Below are 14328 nucleotides of genomic sequence, written 5' to 3'. Positions count from 1 at the left end.
CTGCGGAAAGAAACTCTAAAAACCTTGTGATCACTCGATTGCGTTACTGTATTATAGTTTCACCGCCAGTTGTGGCACTGGTGGTGTCAGAGAATGATTGCTGGGGCAAGCGGGAGCCAGGACGAATAATCATTTATTTCACTCCTTTAATTTCAAAGTGCCACGAGATTCTTTGATTCCTCTCTGATTGCATCTTTCTGATCTTCAGCAATTTTATCTAAGGCCCCCATTTCATATCTCCCTAATTTACATTTTAATGCTTGCTCGACCGTGATTAAATTCACTTTATTCTTATATAAACATTTTTGAAATTTGCTTTGCAATTTATTTAGATTGCAAATATCGTTGAAACGCTGTGCAATGCTGGGTAATTTTTATTTAATGCTATTTAACAGTGAATTACGATGCTGGGTACTTTACATGCCGACATTGTACAATGTTGGTAAAGATCGCAAGAGGGACGTAAAAAGGGATAATTCCTGAAATTAATCTGAGAACTTAACTTTTCAACTTAAGATGATGATTTCCTTATTATTTGCAGCTGATATTCAGCATCATTCATTAACTGACTTACATTTTTTTCATCGACTTACATCGTTGAAACACGGTTGAAAAAAGGAGACTAAACCACTATTTTTAAGCAAGTTCAGCTCATTCTCTATCAAAAAGACCAAGAAACATCATAAACCTTGCTCAATGTATGGATACATCTAAGAATAGACTTACTCAAAAATACCTGGCTCATTTGGCCTAAGCTACACCTGTGTGTTTGTAAAAAACAAAAAAAAAACAAAAAAAAACAAACGGTTCAAAGTATCATATAGCTGAACTATGACATGACAGCGTATATTTATTGAGGGTGGAAGCGTATGACCACTATAGATATATTTAGACAGTATAATCAAACTCAATAATATTTGGTTACTGCAGTCTCGGCACGTATAAAAAGCTTTTTCCATTTAATCTCCCATTAACAGTCCAGTATATATTTGTCAGTCACTGAATAATGATGCGAATTTGTATTATTCATAATTGCGAAAGCAGAAAGAAATGTGGTGAGCCGGCATAGTGGTTTGCTACTGTCCCATCTCACAGGCATGACTTAACTGAGTGGCCTATCTAGGGTTTCTAAAAGCGGGGTGTGGATTAAATTTTCCCACATACGAAAATTTTTAATGCTAACTTCTGATCAGCACTGCACAAGAGAAACAACTGGAATTTCATAAATAGTGGGAGAGGGATCCACGAAGTGGTGGGACTATTTGAAATTTATCAATCATCTGAAGAAAAGATTATTTCAGAGAAGGCAGTAAAAAGTTGAAGGTGAAAGATGGGTAGAGAGTGAGCATGCGCAGCTGTGTTGGTATCAGGCGGCTTGATGTGGTAATAAGTTGTTAGTATTATTAGAGCAGTATTCCTTTTATATATTTAATATTGTTATTTGAAGTATAAGTACACAATAGCATCTTAAGCAGTGTTCCCAAACAAATCTAACAGGCCTGTCATACCTGAACATGCAAGTTTAGCCGAGGGTCGTATCCCCGAATTGTTTTCGGGGAAAGGGTTAAAACAAACTTCCAGCGGTCATGTATTTTAAAATTTGAATGCGATTCGAACGATTTTTTTTGGGGGGGGGAGGGTTAAACCGGAATTCCTAACCTGGATACGGCCTTGGTCTGGTTATACACTTGCTTAAAGGTGGAAGTTCAGCCAAACACGTACGTAAACTTGACTCAAAAGCAGATCAAAAATGTAGCGCAAAAGAGGCTCCCTGATCAGTAGAACTTGAAACCCTAGACACAAGGCTCTAAACTCTAGAACTGAAGGTTTTGCTACAACATTTTGCAGTGGAACGCCAAATTTTACACGTAAACAGGAACTACCTGGATATTGATGCAAGGGCATGCAAGAGTAACTAAACACGCACCTGAACGTCAGAGAAAATTAGGAAAAAGAAAACTTACAAATACCCCCCTGAAAGGGAAGTTCGATATGCTGCTAATACTGCTATTAGAAGTATAAATCAACACAAACCTGGAGATTTTTTCTGGAATTTTTTCTAACGCAAACATGGCATCGCGCTTAGCTGCCTTTTTTGATGCACCTGCAAAAAAAAACACATTACACCATTTCGATAAATAAAAGTTCAAATAGGGATAAAATCCTTTTAATAGACCTACTTAGAACTTAGTTCCTCCTGAACCATTGGTGGCGCATAGGGCGTTGACGAAGCCTCTCCACTCGTCCCGAAGCAATACTACAGCGGTGACATCTTCCCATTCAGGTTTTGACGAGGGCTCAACCGTCCTCTGATCTCGATCAAAAGTTCGCCGCAAAGTGTTCTTTGGACGACCTCGTCTTCTTCTGCCGCCTAGTTTCCAGTTGTAGGCTGTCCGAGGAAGGCGGCCTTCTTTCATGCAGAGTACATGGCCCTAATACGACCACCTCTTCTTCCTCAGAACAGCAGTAATGAGAGGTTCTCCCGTTCTATTCAGGATTTCAAAGTTACTAACTCTATGTTGCCAACTTATGTTTAAAATTATCCTCAGGCACATATTTTCGAATGCAAGAATTCTCTTTTCGAGCTGCTGATTAATTTTCCATCACTCACTAGCGTAAAGGAATATGGAGAGCACATTGCTACTGAAAAGACGTAGCTTCGGTAGAAGGAAATATTTCCTGCTTCTCCAAATGGGCTTAAATGTATTGAAACTCCAGTTGACTGACCAATTCTGCGTTTAATCTCTGTCATTATTTCACCATCACAATCGATCCAGCTACCCAGGTATTTGAAGACCTTCACCTGTTCCAGACTTGTAAATAGACAGTGATGATGATAACAGTGATAGAAATTCACAAAACTATGGTAAGGAACAAAAAACATCTTTCTACCGAGTTGTTTCCAAGACTTCCTTAGAAATCTCTAGAAACATTTTTCTTCTCTTTGAAAAAGTCTGGTTAATTGACCACTCAGGATACATGTTGCGTATTAGTATTTTTCTTAGAAAAAACAACTCTTCCTCAAAAAAATTTGGAGAGCAAATCATACAGATCTGTATGATTTTTGGCCCCGGTGGCGGCGGGGCCAAAAACAGTACGCCGCACTGCTCCACCGGTAGGATGCAAGAGGGGTCAAGATCCAGATATTCAAGTACCATGGTCTATATAATCGATTTTTCTCCACATTATTGGAGGGGCAAATGCCTCCCTTTGCCCCTCCCAAACGACGCCCCTGAGGAAAATGGAAGTTAATTTCCAATCAATGTGTCAGTCTCAACCAATTAGCTTGGTCGAACTTAAATGAATTTATATAATGGACGATATAAGAAAATTGAACAGCTTTTCGAAGAGCATGCATAGCAGTTGAACGTAATCTTGTATGATTCGAATATGTTTCTCAATTATAATTAAACTAAAATGAAAACATTTCCTTTTGGGTATTCTCATTGAATTTCCTTTCTTTTAAGATCGTGGCAACGCGTGACGGGTAAGCTGGTATACTAATGAAAGTCCAAATATTAGTATGTGTAAAAAAAAAAGGTATGTTTCAAAATAGTGAAGAGGGACAAAAACTCTAGGGGTCAACTGGTCGAAAAAAAAAGATCCTTCGGTCAAACTTGGAAGTATATTCTAACTGCGGGATGTGGCTATAATTGTCACGAGTAAAAATCAACTTATCCACTTTGTGTGGACTGAGGCTGCTTTCAATAAGAAAATTCAAGATATTATTATTTGAATATAATAATTCCCGACCCCTCCCCCTCTGGACACCACCTTAATAGGATACCGTCTCTGCTTTAAATTAAAAAAAATAACTTTTTGGCATCCCTGCTTTCAATAATAAAAAAAAAAAAAAATCAAAGTACTATCACTTAAATATAATAACTCCCTATGCCCCCCACCTCAGGATACCATCTTGATAGGATTTCGTCTCAACTTTAAATTAAAAAAATAGCTTTTAGGAATCCCTACTTTCAATAAAAAAAAATCGAGGTACTATCACTTAAATATAATAACTCCCTATGCCCCCAACTCTGGACACCATCATGAGAGGATATATTCTCAATCATAGTATAACTTCTCCTATCTTCTACGCTAAAATTTAGAATAGAGGTTTAAATTTTTTATGTCTTAGGGAAAAATCTCAGAATTAAAGTGGAGCTCCTTATCTTCATGGTGAAATATTCACGATCAATGTATAACTTTTTCTACCTTCTACAAAAATTTGGAGGAGAAGTTTAAATTTAGATTTTTGGGGAAAATTTTGAAGTGAATTGGAACCTTGCTTGATGTTGTGGTATGCAAAAAAATCGTAAAGTAATGTTGGGAGTTAAAAAGATGAGTACTTCAACTTGTAAAATGTGTTTAGGAGGGATATTAAGAAAAGAACTTGTTCTGAAATTATATAATAAATCCTTTTGAATAGTCTTGCTTGGTGTTGTGGTATTCAAAAAGTCGTAAAGCAAAGTTTTGGGTGAAAAGGATGAATATTGCAACTTGTAAAATAGGTTTAGTAGGGACATTAAGCAAAGAACTTGTCCTGAAAAGATATAATAAGGCCTTTTGAAAAATATTGCATGGTGTTGGGGTATACAAAAAGTCGTAAAGTAATGTTGGGTGTGAAAAGGATGAGTACTTCAAGTTGTAAGTTGGTTTTAGGAGGGATATTAAGAAAAGACCTTTTTCTGAAATAATGTATAAAGCCTTTTGAATAGTATTGCTTGGTGTTGGATATTCAAAAAGTCGTAAAGTAAAGCTGTGGGTGAAAACGATGAGTACTTCAACTTGTAAAATTGGTTTAGGAGGGACATTAAGAAAACATCTTGGTCTGAAAAGATAAAATAAAACCTTTTGAAAAGTATTGCTTGGTGTTGGGGTATGCAAAAAGTCGTAAAGTATTGTTGGGAGGTAAAAAAGATGAGTATATCAACTTATAAAATAAGTTTAGGAGGAATATTGAGAAGAGAACTTGACCTGAAATGATATATTTGGGGGGGGGACAAAAAGTTAGGGGGACCTTCTGTGTCTCAAGCGCGCAAAAAAATGTATAAAAAAGAATGAGGGGGGGGGGCAAAAAGTTGGATGGAGGGGGGGGGTAGGACTTTCTATCTTCATGGAAAATATTCACAATCATAGTATATCTTTTCCTATCTTCAACGCTAAAATTTAGAACATAGCTTTAAATTTTTTATGTCTTTGGGATAAAACTCTGAATTAAAGTGGAGCTCCTTATCTTCATGGTGAAATATTCACGATCAATGTATAACTTTTACTATCTTCTACATAAAATTGGGAGGAGAACTTTAAATTTATGTCTTTATGGAAAAATCTGAACTGAAGTAGAACCTTGCTTGATGTTGTGGTATGCAAAAAAGTTGTAAAGTAATGTTGGGAGTGAAAAAGATGAGTACTTCAAGTTCTAAAATTGGTTTAGGAGGGATATTACGTAAAGAACTTGTTCTGGTGTTGTGGTAAGCAAAAAGTCGTAAAGTATTGTTGGGAGTGAAAAAGATGAGTACTTCAACTTATAAAATAAGTTTAGGAGGAATATTAAGAAGAGAACTTGATCTGAAACGATATATTCGGGGGGGGGGGTTAAAAATTTGGGTGGAGGGGGGGGGGCCTTCTGTATCTCAAGCCCGCAAAAAAAAGTATTTAAAAAAATGGGGAGGGGGCAAAAAGTTGTGTGGTGGGGGCCCTTTGGGGTTGAGGTAGGGGACCTTACAACACTGTTCAAATGGAACTTGTGTATTCTAACGACCACAGAGTTTCACCCCAAATCATCCTCCAAAATGTCGCAAACTGTTTCGTCCAAATAATCCCTAAAATGTTGATTAATTTGTTTCGCCCAAATAATCCCCTAAAAGAAATTTCAGAATATTCCTTTTGTTTTGGCATCCCTGCGTTGTCACATTTAAAATTCTCTGGAAACCATTTCCCGCATTAAATATATTCAAACTGTCTTGTATCTCGTTTGAATTTCTGGAAATATCTATGGTGTTACTGATTACATTATTAAGGTTTCGAAAGAATAATAATTTATCTCTGACATTAAAGTAGAAAAGCCATATTGTTTCTTAATCCCCTTATGATACATTAGAATTCCCCGTTGAATATGCAAGTCAATTTCCCAGAAATCTAGTCTGATCTTGTCCCCTTTGTAGATCAATAACATTGTCTATGCGGTTAGGTACAGTTAGACTGGTTATAGATGGCAGCAGTAGGGCCCCGTCGCGCTGGCACTCCTATTCGTACTATAGTTGTTCGCCATCCTGATCTGAATGGTGTTGATCGAAAAGACAGTTTTCCTGTAAGAGACTCCTTCTTGTGGTTTATAGAAGTTCAGCAATGTACAGCTGAAGATATTCACCAGGCCATAACTAAACTACTTTTTTAAGAAATTGGAGCTCCAAAGGCCAACCTAAAAGGATTTCCTGCAGACAATGTGTCGGCCAAGACGGGGGAGCAAGGTGGAGGCAAAACTGTCAGAAGACGGCTCCAGTTTATTTGTACTTGGTTGTTCATGCCATTCCATTCACATACGTGCTATTACTACCGGAAAACAATTGCCGAAAGGAATTGAAGATTTTTGTCAGGATGTATACAGCTATAATCACTGACCCGGATGTATACGAAGTGCCCGGGCGGAGAAAAAAAAATCTTTGTGCCCACATCGTTCTCCACTTAGGCAGCGCTAGCGCGCTTCCTATGATAACTGATGCGTTGGAAAAACAACAATCTTAATTATGCTATGCATGACATCATATAAGAAAATACTTATATGATGTCATAAGAAATGATTATATGATGTACTAACATAGTACGTGACGTCATTTGCAAAACTAAAATTAAGGTTCTTAAGGAATTTTCTCAGACTTCTTGCCTATCTAGATTTTTGTTTATGCGAGAATGTATAAGATACCAATTTTTCAGAAAAAAATATGGAGCCGTTTTCGAGGCAAAATGCATACATAAATAAATACATACACAATTATTACTTGTTTATAAAGATACTATATTATATTATATATATATATATATATTTCAAAAAGTCACCTGTGCCAATCCCAATCTCCTCTTGTTCTTTAGTGACTGAACAGGTGTATCTTTTCATATCATCTCGAATTGTATCGTTGTATCTATAACTGAATTTCAATGTAGAGTCAGACTCAAAGAGACTACCAGTGGAGGATGTTGGATCAGTTGAAATTTCATTAAGCGCGTATTTCTATAAAAATAAAGAACGTAAAAATTAGACTAAATATGAAGTATATTCATAATTCTGAAGGTGTCTGTTAGTGCCCTTCACCAGGGGCATTATAGATCTTCCCATGGACAATGAAGGATCTTCAAGAAGCAAAAACTTCAAGAAGTTAAATTACAAAACATAATTAACGTTACGATCACTGATTTTAAGTATCGCTTCTCCCTTCAAATACGCTAACTGTATTCGAATCCGTTAAAATTAGAACTCAGTTTTTATCGATTTTCTTAGATGCAATGAAAAAACTCGCGTTTGGAAGCATAGAATCTTAACATGCTCTTTTCATTTGACCCCCCCCCCCCCCAAAAAAAAATATATCTTTTAAAAAACCTCCCCTTGAGTCAAAATACTGAATTTAGCAGGGCAATGCTGAATTTCAAGGCACTAGGGTAAAACATTGCAGGGTGTGAAGATTAGAGGTAAAGGAATCAATGTAATATAGTATCTACTGACAGGTAAAATCACGGTTTTGCCTTCGGGAAAATTAGGGAATATTAGAAGCATTTGAAGGTAGTACCAGTGAAGAGCTAACATACCAAAAAAAGGTATATTATCTTATATTAAAAAAAAATAATATTGATATTCTCAAATTCATCATCACAAGGACTAATCCACATTCAATCCTGAACTTGTTTTTAATTAATGAGTAACTACATTTGAAATACTAACAAATACTCTTTTGACATATACAGGGTACGGTAGAAAAGTAATGAGTCCGGTTATACAGCAAGCGATTTGGCAACCCTGCGCTGTTGTCCTTGAGATAGCACATGTATCATTTTGGCCGTCATTTTGGGACTTTAGAAACCATCCAAAAGGCTCTAACAGACATGCTGAACACCGTAACGATTGAAGACTTCCAGCGTAGCTATGAACAGTGGGAACGTCGCCTTCAGTGTGTAGCTGCCTAAGGGGACTAATTAAAAGGGGATAACATCGGTGTTAAAATTAAATAAAACTTTGTAAGAGAAAAATCAGTCATTACTTTTCTATCACATCTTATTTCTTGTTCTGACCGTGTTAGTTCATAGCTTTAAATCGTAAAAAAACACAAAAAAAGAAAAAGCTAACCAAGAAATATACGAAGCTAATAAATAGAGAAGAAACATAAGAAGTTAGTAAAGAATGAAGAAGAAACAAGCAATGTGAAACGTTGGCTAATATCACTTCACTCGTGAACATGAATTCTGTAGATCTTTACAAGACGGTGCACTAAAAGAGAAAAGAATATAAATACTTATAATAATAATACTGAGTATAATATAATACATTAATATTGCAATTTAATTATGTAATATAATTTAAATTATATAATTAAATTTAATATAGTAATAATATACTTAAATAATGTAATAGGAATATAAAATAAAAAATGGAGCCTTAAAACTTTAAAACGAAAGAGGCAGCAATTTTAGACATAGAAAAATGGCACAAAATGTAGACAACAACGAGCAGATAATGACATAGCTATGAATGAACAAATATTATTTTTGTAAATGAAATTTTTTAAATAACGCTCGTGCAGCACGCTAATAACGTACATAACGCAAATAACACTCATAAGTATTTTAACCCATTGTATTCAAATATTTTTTGTTTTTGACACCTTTTGAAATTGAAAATAATTTTCATGTCAAAGAGTGGCCATGTAAAATTACATTATTTTTTTGAGAAATGCGAAAAGTGCCAAAGACTTTTTTTTTAAACTGGGTGAAACGGGTGTCGAGGGCTGGTTTATCTTATATAGGAATGTCAATGTAAAAGTAAAACTTTTCATTCTATGCAGTCTAGGTCTATCACACCTGCCCGTCTGATGTATCCGAGATCAGGCGGGTTGAATCCCCTCTATACTAATCTGAAGTACAACGGGACGTTCGAACATTTAGGACAATAAATTCAATTTTAGTCCCCTTCCCTCCATTAAAAACCCAACGACATTACCCCAATAGCTGGTTCAGGATTATGCAACGAAGTTTATCTATTAATATCTCTTATTAATAAACATTGAAAGAGGACAATACTGTCCATCTGAATAGAGAGTTGTGGCAATAAAGATGCTACATCCCCTTGTAGCTGCGGCTCCGTAACTTAACTCCCCGCAAAGTAAATTCAAAGCAAAATCCTGACTTTTTCTAAATTTTGAATAAATTTTACTTATATTCCTATCAGTTTATTTTGTAATGGAAGTGTAAGCCATATTTTTTGACATAAGAAATATACTGGTTTAAACAAGATAGTAGCCTCCCTCTTGCAAATGGGTTATTACTGCTCAGGCTAAAGTTCAAAGTTGCCCTCTGATTACAGAGGTGGATCCAGGATTTTTTTTTTTTTTTGGGGGGGGGGGCAAAATAGGTTGATCCGATAAACGTACGTTAGGAGCAAGTTTAATTAACACAAACTTGCGTTAATTGAGTAAATAACACTACTTTAGACTACTTTAGGGGGGGGGGGCTGTCCTTTCCCCCAGTCTCCCCTGTCTGTTTCGGATGAGTTCGTTTTCCTTATACTCACTTTTTTCATTTCTCATTATTTTCATTTAAGATAAAATTCTTTACCGTCGTTTTGCTTATGATTTTCTGTTCAAGCGTTATTTATTGTTTTAATGTATTTACTGCTTTTAACATGAAATTGGTTTGTCAAGTTTTTGAGATATTACTAATTTCCACATCAATGAAAACCATTTAATTTTTGAGAAAGCATTTGCTTTAGATTGGGGATGAATTTCTTATTTATGATAAATAAGTACTAAATTTAGAACAAATGCGGCGATGTAGCCCCCAGACCCCTCCATACATGACTAAAAAAAAAAATTGCCAAGACTTCACCTGAGGGCCGTTTTTTATCTTTTTAATATAACACGTTAGAGCATATCGATTATAAAGCACCGCATTCTACATTTTAATTATTTAATTTTTAAATGTGCGAAACGGTAGAAATTTACTTTCACCTCTTGATTTAAAATTTCATTGTTTTTTTTTACATTTTCTTGAAAGGTTTTTTTTCTCTTTCACTTTCTCCTATATTTACTTTTTAAATGTACAAGACGATAGAAACTTACTTTCGCCGTCATTTCATTCTTGGTTTTCCCAGTTTGTTTCAGCAAGACGTTTTATCTCTACTTTTTTCCAATATTTACTTTTGAACAAGCACAAGTTCTTCTCGCAACAAGTTTTTGCTAATCTAAAAATAAAAGCAAGTTCTTCTAAATATCGTTGCAGCAGTAGCTGTAACAGATGAGATGAAATGACTTTTATTTTCAACCAATAATTACATCATACTTAACTGGTACTTACCATATCCACATCATGTAGACTTGATCTGGCCTAAAAGGGTACCCAACGCCCAGACATAAAAATCTAAGGGCTGCGCTCCAAAATAGATTACATTTATGGCCAGATCTGCCATTTGATAATTGAAAATATTATTGATGAACCAGAACAGAAGCCTCAGCATGATGCTTGTACATCGAGAAATGAGAAATGAGTTCTCAATAGGAGCCTTCCATCCCCTAAAATTAAGCGTTAAGAAAAATCTTCTGAGAGTGAAAGTTGGTGAGAGAGAGAGAGAGAGAGAGAGAGAGAGAGAGAGAGAGAGAGAGAGAGAGAGAGAGAGAGAGAGAGAGAGAGAGAGAGAGAGAGAGAGAGAGAGAGAGAGAAAGAGAGAGAGAGAGAGAGAAAGAATAGGTCAAAATTGCGCGCTCGAATGTCCCTCATTGCTTGTAAAATTCAAATAGATCTTTTGAAAAATCTACAATTTAAAAATGAAATCCTATATTTTTTAAAAATTATATAAAATTAATAAGTTAAATATAAAGTATTAGGAGTCTTTTCAAAATTAATTGTTACAGACTATTGAAAAAAAACTACTGAAAAAAAAAACATCTAGCATAAGTTATGCTTAGGATTTCTTTATTTTTTCCAATTAATTAAAAAAAACTTTCTCCCAAAAATAATTTTTTCAAATCAAAGTAAAGAACCCCATTAAACAAAAAATGAGCAAAAATAAAATCAAATGATCTACCAAGCGCGAAACTACCACAAATCAGCATCGATAAAAAAATGAAACCCAAAACGAACAGAAATTAACATAAGTTGGGCTCAAAACCCCTATACCTTCCCAAGGCCGGAACATAATTTGCACTTTACCGAAAAAAATACAAATGAATGTGCATTGTCAGTTTCTTATACAAATACTGATATTTAGTAATCAAAATGTTAATATTATTTGATTTATTAAAGTTATAAAACTAAAAATATTTATATTTTTTTTAAGTCAAGTATTTTCAAGCGGAAATTCTTACACAATGCAGTCATATATTAAAAAAAATGAGTGGATGTATGTCTGTGTGTCTGTATGTCTGTTAGACAGTAGATGCATGTCTAGTAATTGTAAATATCTACACATTTGTAAGTTTCATGTCTTTAGCTGTTGTACACATAATCTGTGTAAACACCACCATGTTGATATTTGTAAACAATTTTGTGGAATATGCTTTGACTGTGCAAAAACTAATATAAAAGTGTCCATTAAGAGTTTTAGTAGTTTCCACAAAACTTGGCTACCCAGAGACCATCTCAATTCTGCTCATCCGCCTTAATATTTTTTATACCTTCGCTCACACACACGAACGCCCACAAGTCCGCCAATCCTGACCACTCGAGTACCTCTCCCCACGATCTTTCCGCCGCCCTCGCCCCTTCCCTACCCCCGTCCTTCTTTTTCAGAGATAAACCCACCCACCTCTCTGGCAGCTTTCCAACATTTTCCTACCCTTCCGTCTATCATTCGCCACCTCCTTCGTGCCCACTCAACGTGGACTTTTTGTACCATTCACCTGCAAAATTAACCTCCTCTTTCTTGATCCCTCTAGTTCAACCCAAACTCATCCGCTACTTAGTTACTGCTGTTTAGAGTCTCCACTAGTACGTGCTCAATTCAATTCCTTTGAATTTGAAAAAGATGGATTTGATCCCCCTGTCCCATGTTATGACTATCCAAGCTGAGCCCCCGTCAAGAGTTCCGTTAGAACTCCTGACCCTGTTTGATATATAAAAAAAGTAAAGTGTAAAAACAAGACCTTCACAAGTCACTTTCATATCCCCACATTTTTGTTGAGAAACGCTGAAAGAGTTAACTTTGAAAATCTAAATTAATTAGACACAATTTATAAAATACCGTTAGTAGATGTAATTAATATTGCTGAAGTTCAATCTCAAAATCTTCAAATTTTAAGGACTATCTATTTTTAAGAATTTATAAAAATTACACCAAAAAATAAACACACTTTGTAAGAGAGGTGTCGGACATATGTTCTTTGTCCGTAATTACTTGTACAAAGGTGAAGTCTTAATTCAGTGTCTTGCTCCCTTTGATGAGAGTATGTTGGTGTGTGTTCGACCTAAAGTCTTGTCACGTTCTTTCAATTTAATTATCCTGTGTTGTTTTTATTATTCCCCTAATCAGAGATCCTCTGACAAAATAAATTTTATCGAAACATTACATGCCAGTGCTGACTTTGTACTATCAAAATACCCAAATGCAGGAATTTTCCTGATAGGTGATGCAAACGATGTAAGACTTGATTCAACATGTGATGGTTTTAATTTAAAACAGATTGTTACAGTCCCAACTACAAAAGGCAATACTACTCTTGATTTAATTTGCGCTAATCTATCTAAGTTTTACAAAACTGTCTCCACTCTTCCCCCTCTAGAGGATAGTTACCACTGTCGCTATCTGCCATCTCTGCTGTCTAAAGTTAGAAAGTCATGTTATATTCAAGACAAGCCGGATATAACTGGTCTGTAAAAATTACTTTTCAAATTTTGCTCCTTCTTTAAAACAGAAAAATGATACCCTGTGTTTCAAATAAAATAAGTTTAATGCATTGCTTTGCCCGTCAAAAATTTATTGAAAAGTAATTATGAATCCCATGTCACGGACAATAATTTAAAACGTGTTCTGCAGATAAGCCTTATGTTAATTAGTCTTTTTAAAAAAATCATGAGAAAAAAAAAACAAAAAATTTTTCAAGGCAGTTCGTATTACTGAGGCTAAATAGTCTACGGAAGTTACTAAAGAAAAATTTATGAGAAGCAGTTTCTAACTATTATAATAGTAAGGTCAAAGATCTATATTCTAGATCTTTGTAATAATCATTTTTTTAAATAAATATCTTATCTTAACGTCCAGGGACTAACCATTCTTCATTGGTCTCGCTGTTACATCCTTTCAGTTGGGTACTGCTTATCAATATAAACAAGAACAAACAGTTCTCATGAACTGTGAAAGAAATAAATGAAATATAAGTATTATAGTAAGGATCTGGGTAAATTTACATTACAATTAAATTATGTATCAACATAAATTAAATTAACATATATATAACCTTAACTATCAACATAAGTATAGTGAATTGGTGTTTTGAGTGTTTTATTTAAACACAAAATTGCTTCGTGCATAGTTATATTACTATATAGTGTCTTAAAATAACTTTTAAAACTTTAACCAAATGTATTTTTTTATAAATATTGTATCCAAGTTTTGTGACTTCACAATGCTTGTCTAAGTTTACTAAAAATGCTCGTGTATATAATGTGTTTTTATATTCAGAAGTAACTTTATATTTTAACTAGTGGTTTAATGTTATATCTAAGTTTTGTGACTTCTATTAAAATTATAAATATTTTTAGTGTGTAATAATCTGTTAGTGATTAAAAATTCTAGATTAAGTTTCAAAAGGATGATGAAACAAATTGCCAGCAAAAAACCTAGGTTTTATATTTAAATGCCATATCAGTTTTCAAATAAAAAGAGAAAAAAGAAATAATAATTAATTAACTTGTTGATTCAAAAAAAATCAAGACCTCCTACGAACTATTGAACAAAAACCAGTCAATAAAATGTTCGTCATTACAATATCTAAGAACCTTTAGTAGATACCAGTAAAAACAATCGATTTTTTACACTTTAAGTTAATACAAATAACAGTTAATTAAAGATGCACTTAGATACACCAATGGATACCAGAAAATTTTAAAGTGGGTATAAAAGTTACGCTTGAT

General features: G+C 34.6%; 1 protein-coding gene across 1 annotated transcript in view; it reads right to left on the bottom strand.

Annotated features, from left to right (window-relative positions):
- The window catches only part of LOC148943001 (GPI ethanolamine phosphate transferase 1-like), a 40197-nt gene extending 33044 nt beyond the window's left edge, over positions 1-7153 (bottom strand). The window contains exons 1-2 of the mRNA XM_089102195.1: positions 7057-7153; positions 2035-2104 (exon numbers count right to left, since the gene is read on the bottom strand). Coding sequence (XP_088958321.1) covers positions 2035-2104; positions 7057-7114 — 128 coding nt within the window. The 5' untranslated portion in view covers positions 7115-7153. The remainder of the gene's footprint in view (positions 1-2034; positions 2105-7056) is intronic.
- Between the last annotated feature and the right edge of the window lie 7175 nt (positions 7154-14328).

The sequence above is a fragment of the Artemia sp. Qi Xiang Cuo genome, chromosome 16 (genome assembly GCF_049724085.1).
Source record: "Artemia sp. Qi Xiang Cuo chromosome 16, ASM4972408v1, whole genome shotgun sequence".
Lineage (NCBI taxonomy): Eukaryota > Metazoa > Arthropoda > Branchiopoda > Anostraca > Artemiidae > Artemia > Artemia sp. Qi Xiang Cuo.
This window is presented reverse-complemented; position numbering and strand designations above follow the sequence as displayed.